The 9,734-nt window shown below is 42.3% G+C and overlaps 1 protein-coding gene across 2 annotated transcripts; it reads right to left on the bottom strand.

Annotated features, from left to right (window-relative positions):
• Positions 1-4,028: 4,028 nt before the first annotated feature.
• Nr0b1 (nuclear receptor subfamily 0, group B, member 1) lies at positions 4,029-8,475 on the bottom strand. 2 transcript variants are annotated; one of them, XM_087600604.1, is made up of 3 exons: positions 8,357-8,475; positions 7,276-7,615; positions 4,029-4,926 (listed from the first exon to the last, which is right to left on the bottom strand). In XM_087600604.1, exons 1-3 carry the CDS (start codon positions 8,447-8,449, stop codon positions 4,682-4,684), a joined length of 678 nt encoding a protein of 225 aa, XP_087456730.1. In that variant the 5' UTR covers positions 8,450-8,475; the 3' UTR covers positions 4,029-4,681. The 2 variants fall into 2 exon arrangements, with proteins under 2 accessions (XP_087456730.1, NP_445769.2); NM_053317.2 differs by having other exon boundaries at positions 4,328-4,926; positions 7,276-8,456.
• Positions 8,476-9,734: the final 1,259 nt, after the last annotated feature.

Raw genomic sequence — 9,734 nt, 5'->3', positions numbered from 1 at the left:
TCATGCACGCACACTGGATATGGTTAGAATAATTAGATTTATAAGCTACCATACTGAGAAAAATAGCTATTAACTTTATATGTTCTAAATCAGTAGTCAATACACTTTCTTAGTAAGAATATGGTAAATAGAAGATAGAAGTTGGAGATTGAGTGAAATGAAATAGGAAAAATTATATGTATTTTAACTATCCTTCAACTGAACTATGATTTTCCCCCTTCGATTCTAAATGTAAGTTATGTAATACACTTGTCATGATAATGCATGACCTTGGCTGACATCTGGGAACTTCTACTTCAGATAGTTTCTTCTTTCCTAACTCACAGAAGTGATTCACCATGTCCAGACTATACACAGGGTAGCTTAGACTGAGCATCTGTTTTCTGTCTATTTGGAACTTAGATACACCATAGGTAGTGAGCACCAATGTGATCAGCCTCAATAAACATCTCTAAACTCAGAATCTCAAAAGATTTGACAATACAAAACCATTATTTGCTGGTTGGTGCATTTTCGTTGCCAGGGGAAGATTTCACTCTGTGTGACCCTGCATGTACAGGGGAGTAAAGCAAGGTGCCTGCTAATGAATTCATCCACCTTCTGCCTATCTTTCCCTGACATGATCCTGTCACATATTGTCACATCTCTGTAATAAATCTCAGCTCTGAGTACAAACCCATGTGGAGCGCTGAAAGTCTCCTTAGGAAACAGCCTAATATGAAGGTAATCAAGGGATTAACCATACAGACAGCGGCAATGCGGCTGCCTAGAGTGACCCGTTTTCTCTGAAATATAGTCCTCTGTGTCATCAGGGGACTGACAACAGTGTAGGAAATATTGAAACCATGGGATGGGAGCAGTAAATATGAAACAGCAGCAGAAGTCTTGTCTGTGGCCAGATGTACAATCTACTTAGGCAGTTCTGTGTGCTCTCAATATTATTCAAGAAAGGGAATTTTTATTCACAACTCTGCATTTCAGACTGTTGCATCTGGATATTTAATATAATATGATGCATGCTTATAATTTCCTAAAAGTTACATGGGCCTTCATTTGGAAAAAGATGCAAAGAAGCTATGTCAGAAAAGTATGATGTTGCAATGCTTTAATATCCAGTACTCAACTAAGCGGAGACTAGTTAGACCTTGGAGGCACACAGAGCCAAGTCTACTGGATACCTCACATTTGAAGATCTCATGTGTCTGGTTGCCACCAAATCGACTTCATGTGGAAGTTTTTGAACTTTGGAAGTCTATACATTGTGCAGAGAGAGTCTGTGTTTAATAGCTTCATCAGTTTTTAATGGTCTTTAAAAAGGACAAAACAAAAAAACAGATAACGTCTAATATCCACCATCAACTCATTGCTTGTATATGTTCTGCCTTTGGTAATTCCACTTTATTTTACTCATGTGCTCATTCACTTCACTTAGCACTATAGAGGCTCATTTATGTAGTGCAAATGCAAGAGTCTCCCCCATTTTGGTCTGCTTAAGTTTTTGAGACTGGACTTTATTCTGTAGCTCAGACTGACCCGCAGGTCACTATGTTGTCCAGAGTGGCCTCAAGTATGTCATTTCGCACAAGCCTCCAAAATTTTAGGATTACAAGTATAAGTCACTATTCCACGGCTAGATTCTTCTTCACTTATAACACTAAATAACATTCTAGTATGTGTTTCCACACGGTATCCACTCACTGTCAGGCAGTGCTTCCTTGCTGTGTGCCATAGGTGGCTAGGCTTTATGATTATATTTGGTATTTTGCATGTTGGAGCAACTAAAAAATGGAACCAACATCAGGGAGAGGTACATTATTGAAGCTTTAGTAGTATGATTCAAAAGGGTATGACTTCTTTCTTTTTAGCAATATGCTTTTGTGAAATCAAATTATCTGATGCTCAGAAGCTAAGGGTATTCTACTCTGATATGCATCTTTTCATATGAGTCAAATTAGACAATATAAATAGGGTAGATGGTGCTTAGAATTGGCCACCTCACTGCCTTTTCCTATATCGTCTAGTGTACACTGATACTGAAGAAAAACCCCTAGTTTTTTGGAACCGTGGCCTGAAACCTGACATAGTCTGCCATGGGCTAGTTCAATTTTACCAGAAAACCAAACTAAACCCAAAGGAAGTCCAGGTTTCATGGAGAGAATGGAATCAGAATTCCAACTGCTGCTATCAGTTGAAGACTCTGCCTGTTGGCATCGTACCAACAAAATCTTATAGATGTTGGAACGTCTGGCAGACTCCAAATTTTTCACTCAAAAAAACCAACTGCTTTTCTAACTTGCTATTCCAACAAAAACTGTGGTTTCGAGCATGGAGTGTGCCTCCTTTGCCCACTAGATATACTATAATTACATCGAAATGCTATTTAGTAAAAAATTATTTTGCCTCTCTTCCATGCAGTCCTTCCAAATAATAAGACAGTGGAAAAAATCTAAAACATTTAAGGAGAACTGTGAGGTTGGGAGTATTGAATAAGTCATTGATTTTATAACAGGAAAACGAAAGGATAGCTCAGAGGTAGGCATTGGGAAGGAGCAGGTCACTAATGACTTTAAAACTACTTCTGGAAGCTTTTCTCCCTGCCAGGACATTTATCCAGCTACTTTTGCAAGCTGCGATCCATATGTATGAACCCTTGGAGAATGTGCGTGCTTTTAAATTAAAGTTGATGAAATTCACTTCAATTGCTAACTCTGTGCCTCTTAAAGTGCGTGGGATCAATGTCACAGTTTGTCCCTGTCATGCTGTGTAATCTTGGAAAAGGGTCAACGGGGTAAAATACACAAAAAAGAGTGAACACCGTCTACTTGGATTCTGATAGTTGAAGGGCCTGCTTAACATGTGGGCTCAGAATTTTCATTTAGGAAGCATTCTCACTCTTTTCTAACTCATGTGGGTGACTCAGTACCTAAATAATTTTGGCAAATAGAGTGATTCATAGCGACTACTTTTCCTTCTCTATGCTTGGAATTTTTATGTGTGCTAGGTAGAGGAAGCCTATATAGCTAACCATGATAAAAATTTTAAAATAACTCCCTTTCAGAATCATTTAGGGTTTGTGTTTCTCTGGGAAGAAACATTAAAAAATTGCAGATAAACTGATGAATTTTTGGTGCTGGGAGAAAATTGTATCCTGTGTGAAGCTTCCTGGGAGGGGGGGAGCAAAGAGGTGTCTTCTTGTGAATTCTCCCACAGTCTGCATATGGCCCTTTCCCCTCTTAACCAAGATATATGTCATTATTATTATTGTTTTAATAATCTTTATCACTGAAATAACTATGTGCTGGACCACATGAGATATTTTCTTATAACATTAGAAATTTAGAGATGAGGAAATTGCAATTACCCTAACAGCTGCTTTAAAATTAAGTCAGTCAAACCTACTACCAATTTCTTACTTAATGTGTTGATAATAAGCATGTGTATTTTATACCACGTGCAAAATGCTATTGTATTTAAATGTTAATATTGTTCTTGGGGAGAATTATTCTCTTTGAATTTCTAAGTTATTTGTCACATTACTCTGAGTGACTGAACCTGACAAGTTGCCAACAAGATTCACCAGGCTGCTAAGGAGATCTTCACAAAAAGATGTTTAAGACTCCATTGAACTGGACACAGTAGCATGCACCTCTAGTCCCAGCTCTAGGGAGGGTAGGCAGGAATAATTGTATGAGCTGGAGGTCAACCTGGGTTACATACATTTAGGCGAGCCCTACAGGGTAACACCATGGACAAATAATTACTACACTGAACTAGAGTAACTGATTATTACTCAATAGGCAATGTGTTTCTTCTAAATGAATGGACCTGGATAGCTTTAATTTTATCTCACAACAAGAAAGAAAATTTTCATGGATTGTATTTAAAGGGGCTGCACGAGGCAATTCACATGTCAGGATTGTTTAATTTGACAGTTACCTAAACTGTGTACCTAAAAGATGAGTCCTATTTAGCTTGTTTTATGGTCATATTGAACTTTTCTGAAATGATAATGCACCCGTGACAGTATGTTGATTTGTGATGAAACTTTAGTTCAAATCCACAACGGTCTACAGAAAAATTCCAAATTCAAACTCTGGAAATATTTTTTCACTCTCAGAACATCAACTGCCTTTTGAGTTGCAGGCAGGAATAAGGACAATCTTTTATACAGTAATGGAACTAGTAAAACCAGGCAAAATAACCTTCCATTGGCACTGATATACGATGGCATTAAATCCCATGAAGTTACTTATGAGTGTACCTTCAGTTATGTTAGCTATGTTTGAATTTTTGGAAGCTGTAAACCCCAAGAAAACTCTCCAGTCCGTTTAATGGTTAGTACATTAAATTTTATTAAAAGTTAATATTATAAATTTTATTTGGCAGGGTTAATGGAAAGAGATGTTATTTTTGTGGAAATTAGCTTGTTAGCATAGTATAACACTCTTAAAGATCTATGGAAATAATTATTTGTTAACAAATGCTTTTCTTCACAAGGAACCAGTATGGAGCAGAGGGGTTTTTACATTGTCTGTAACTAAAGTATTTCTTCAATTGGATACAAATATACTATGCATGTAAAAATACAAGAAAGTTTGTTTTCACAAATTTGAGCACTCTTCTGCCTACAGCCCCCCCTTTCTCCATGTGTAGTAAAATGCACTTGAGTGGCTGCATGCCTTCACAGCTTTGCACAGAGCATCTCCAGCATCATATCATCCATGCTGACGGCACCAATGATGGGCCTGAAAAAGAGTTCAGTGACAACATCGGTGTTGATGAATCTCAGCAGGAAAAGGGCACTATTCAGTTCAGCCGATCTGATCTGGTACTCTCTTTGCATCAGCCTGATGTGCTCAGTGAGGATCTGCTGAGTTCTCCACTGAAGACTCTCGATGTATTTCACGCACTGCAGGCCAGGCAGGTCTGGAAGTAGAAAAAAAAATCTATTTTAGACCATACTCATTTTTTTTATTTGGTCCCTTTCCAATTAAAAAGTACGCTAGCTTCTTGATTTAAAGGGCTTTCTGGGGGCAAGAGGGAGGTACTGAAATGAGTTCTAAGTTTTCAGAGGCAACACTTCTAAGGATAAAAACATGCACTAATTTCTAGCGGATATGCAGTAGGCATGTGCAAAGACACTGCAGTGTGCACAAACACTGACGCATTCAGTTTTATGTCAATAGACTATAATCGATGCCTCCCAGCACACCAGGGCATGTTCTGTGAAAATATAAAGAAATTGATGTTATTTCAAGAGAAATATACCTGTGAGAATTATACCATTTGATAATATACCAGGTTACAATTACATTGCCCTTCTTTCCTACAATTATGTGGACTGTCCAGTCTTTAGATTGTAAAGTTTACAGCCATAAACTCTGACTCGTGTGTTTAGGATTATTGAACTGCAGGCTGACATTACACTAGGGGCCATAGTGACTCTGATGCTAAAGATTACTGATGCTCCTCACTGGACCATGATTTCCAGATTGTAGGAAGTTCTAAAAATTATGATTCTAATGAATGTTTCAAAGGGTTCTTTTGGAGAAAAACACTGGCAGAAGAATCTCCCCCCCCTTTTTTTTAAAGCATGCTTTTAATAGCATTCAAAGGTTAAAAGATGAAAATATCACAGAGTGAAAGATCAGTCAGAAGCAACTTTGAAACAGATTTGGTTTAAATGATGACATCATCTTTCTTACTTCTTTTACAAAATTCAAGGAGAGTACTTAAAAATCATGTTTAAAAATAATCATGGCGAAAATAACGGTGACAGAAAATAAGTAGGAATCTACTATGAGCAAATATAGCTTATAAAGAAAACAACAAAATCAAGCAATGCTTCTTATCTCGATTATATTTCTAATTAAGACAGCATCAACATCCTCCACTCTATACCCTGGCAGTCAAGTTTGGATACCTATTTGATTGTGTGTATTGATAGTCTCTCTAGGTCTACATAGAGATGGCTCTTGTCGAAAGCTTTCTTAAGCCAGATACACATTACTTTTCACACCACAGCCTCTGGCCCTTTCCTTAAGGTACCTATTTTTAACTCTTGCATTAAAAATTCTTTCTAAGATACAAACTAAGAGTTTTCCTTATGGAGTTCTCATTCATACTGTTTTGGTTGGTCCTCATTTCCAACTCCTCCGAGCATCTCCCTGCCCCTCTCCCCTACTTGTTCCCTTCCACCCACACAAAATGTCCCTTCCATGTAAGGGCAAAAGAGAAAAGGACTCCACAGTTTACATATCTCCTTACTTTTTCTTATGCCCTTATGTTAAAACCCATTGATATGTTTATATATAATTTTAAAGCTCTGTGTCTTTGTCAACTGTAAGGCTTTAAACATAAAGACAAGAGAATGCAAAAGGGTAATCAGGAAAGAGACCACATGCTTTACAGACCTTGAATTGTACACAAATGTGGGTGCATTACTCTTTAAAAGCATACAATCTGGTGGGATAAACTCCTATGGAGAGAGTACTGGGGAAAAGAATAGAGGAAGAATAAGAGAGGGATGGAGAGAGACGGGAAGAGTGGTGAAGGGTGACAAAGGATGTGAAACAGGGTCAAGGCAAGTGGCGAACTACTGGAAATACAGACTTCTGAAGGCTGAGACCTTGGTCTCGACTTTGAATCTCAGCAGAGCAGGATTAATAGCATTGGCTGAAAGAGAAACTGTTTCTCAGATGACCTCAGATATCACCTGAGCCACTTGAGGATTCGGACTTGCAGGATCTGGGCTGGGCTGAACTAATGACTCTTAAGGGGAGGAGCTGGGGAAAACTTAACATACCCTATCCCCTGCAGCACACATCAGGAGCCCTTTAATTGGCAAATTTGGAAAATGGGGATGTAGGAAGAGCTGTGTGAAATGAGCAAAAGCTTTTTAAAAGTTATGTCACTGGATTTAAAGGACGGCTAAAGAGAGAAGAGTCAGTCATGTCCCATGAAGGCAGAAACTTCTGTAGCAGCAGATAATAAACGTAGAGAGCTTACTGTTCACACACACACACACACACACACACACACACACACACACACACCCCTACACCACCACCACCCCCAGTGCCAAGTTTCTGGCAGAAGCTCACCCACTTGACCACTTGACTGGCCATTCCAGATGTATGCATCAGCTTTTCAGAGTCAGTCACAAGTAACGTGGACTCCAAAATTCCTATAGCCACTGAAAACTCATAAATGCTTGCGTGTAGAGGTGGTGCTTTTCTGACCTGAAGAGACAGTGTACAAATTTGTCATGCTTACCTGGGTTAAAAAGCACGGTCCCCTTCAGATAGGCGTACTCTTTGGTGTCAATGTTCAGACTCCAGCACTTAAAAAAGAAACTCTTGATGGCCTGGACCGCAGCGACTGAGAGCACGTGCCCAGCCTCCGCAGACACCGTCTGTGGCTGCTCTGTGGCCTGGGGATCTGCGGGCTCTGGGCCTTCGGTCTCCTGCCGCCTGGTGGTGAGCATTTCGTGCATCAGGTTGGGCTCGGAAATCTCCATCATCTCGAAGTGCAGGTGATCTTGGGCCAACTCAAGCATGAGTAGGGGCGCCCAACAGCTCCGCACCAGCACCAGCTGCTGATCTAAGGGCAGGATCTGGAAGCAAGGCAAGTACTTGACAAAGCGCAGGGTCTTCAATAGGCCAGCCGACGCTGCCTCGCACACCACCTGTGGATCCTTGAGTGCAATCGGACGCTGCACACCAGAGGAGGCGTCCCACCAGGGGGCCCTCGGCTGCTCTTGCGGAGCTGCTGGTGTTTGATCTGCTCTCACGGGCGTGTCGGAGGCAACGCTGCTCTGCTGGGGCTGCTCTTCACCGCACACATAGCTACGGTACAGGAACGCCATGGCCTGTGTGCTCTGAAGCCCCTCCGGGCCACCCACACTCTGGGTACAGTAGGACAGCTGCCACCACTCGCCTCCGCGATGTGCCTCGGGTACTTCCCGAGACACGTGCGTTTGCTGGGCACTAGTGAGCAAGCTGTATAAGATGCTGCCCTGCCTCGGGTGCTCTTCTCCGCAGAAGCAGCAGCGGTACAGGAGCGAGGGGACCTGGCCAGCTGGCAGCCCCTCTCTGCCCACCAGGGGCTCTGCGCTGCTGCAGGCGCAGCCCCAGCAAGGAGCTCTGAATCGCGCCCTGGGCGCCTCGGTCGCCCCGCTAGGCTGCCTGGCGTTGGTGAGCATAGAGTAGAGGATGCCACCCTGGCGCGGGTGGTTCTCCCCACAAAAGCAGCAGCGGTACAGAAGGGACAAGGCTTGCCCGCCGGGCAGTCCCTCCCCACCCAGGACGGGCTGAGTACCGCAGGCGCAACCCCAGCACTGAGCCCCCAAGCGCACCTCTCGCTCTTCCCTAGACCCGTGCTTCTGCTTCGCGCTCATCAACAGATTGTAGAGGATGCTGCCCTGCCACGGGTGGTCCTCACCCGCCATGGCCTGAGGCTCCTGCAACCCGTTCTGCCCAGTGGCCGCCGCTTGGGACTTATTTATACTGAACGCTCACGCAAGCGCATCCGCCTCCTCCGCTAGGACAAGGGCGCAGAGGGGGACGCGCTGTTGCGCTTGAATGTGTGTGGCCATGACCTCGGAAGTTCAAAGGGGCAAACACTCCCTAGGATCTGGAAATCTAAGGGGAGCGTCTCAGCACAGGAACTGGCATACCGCCCCCCTTCTGTCTGGTTACTCTTCTGGTTACTCCTTCCCCTACCTGGGAAAGAGGAGAGCAGCGAACCTCAGGCAGGGAGTTAGGGCTCTGTTCCAACTCTTGCAGTTGGACTCCGACAGAGGACTCCGACCTCTAACTTATTTCCTTTTCTGGAGAAAGACGTGCTTAAACGGGAGAAATAGCCCATTTCTGTGACATCTTTATAAACTTTTATAGAATGATCACAATTTTTATAACTTGCGTTTTGTATAATGTTTGCTGAGTGTGTTCTCATTTCTTAAGATGTTGAAAAGTGTAGACCCCAGACACGTAGAGTCAGAATTACACCCGGAGGCAGAAATGCCTTCTTTTGAGCGCTAGCCAAAATATCTGAGTGTGAGTTGTAAAATAATTCACCCCCAGGTTACACATATGCACCTTACATTTGAAAAGCATTGGCAGAAGCAGGTAATAATACATCTTCAGTTTAATTCGAGCAATCACCCGCTTTGTCCTAGATGCTGGATCAAAGAGCTGGGGGCTGCAAACATTATGTACTTGTAGCTGACTCCTAGGAACAGACTAATCACAAGATTGTTACTGTGAGAACTTCTCATACTCTTGTAGAAGCAGGTCAGTGATAACTGTCCCTGTTCCCAACCATTGTAAGATACTAACAACAAATACAAGAATCAGAAAGCCTAAATGCTAGCATTTGTCACGGAGCTTCCCACCTTTAGTCTCACTCAAACAAGAGACCAGGGGGCTCTTTCTATTCAACTATGTGACTTTTGTACGACTAGCCAATTCTTATACCCACTAGCCCCATAACTTTGAGAGTACAAGCCGTTGCTCTTACAGAACAGGAAAGGGGACCGGAACACACTAATTGATATGGGACACCCCTCTCTGTCCCGTTCTCCCTCTTCCTCTTCTACCTCCGCTATCCAATTCTGTAGGAACTACTGAAGTGTAAGAAAATTGGGGATACCCTCAGTTTTTTTTTATCGTTTTATTGTTTTAAAAATTTTATACATACTTGCTGACAGTGTCCCTCCTACTTCCATAGGTTTG

The sequence above is a fragment of the Rattus norvegicus genome, chromosome X, assembly GCF_021556685.1.
Source record: "Rattus norvegicus strain SHRSP/BbbUtx chromosome X, alternate assembly SHRSP_T2T, whole genome shotgun sequence".
Lineage (NCBI taxonomy): Eukaryota > Metazoa > Chordata > Mammalia > Rodentia > Muridae > Rattus > Rattus norvegicus.
The sequence above is the reverse complement of the archived record's forward strand: the minus strand, read 5'-3'. Positions and strand labels throughout refer to the sequence as shown.

Coding starts and splice junctions, on each gene's coding strand:
- Nr0b1 (NM_053317.2), bottom strand. CDS start 8,449: ATGGCGGGTGAGGACCACCCGTGGCAGGGCAGCATCCTCTACAATCTG. Junction 4,927..7,275: donor GACCGTGCTTTTTAACCCAG/GTAAGCATGACA, acceptor TTCTACTTCCAG/ACCTGCCTGGCCTGCAGTGC.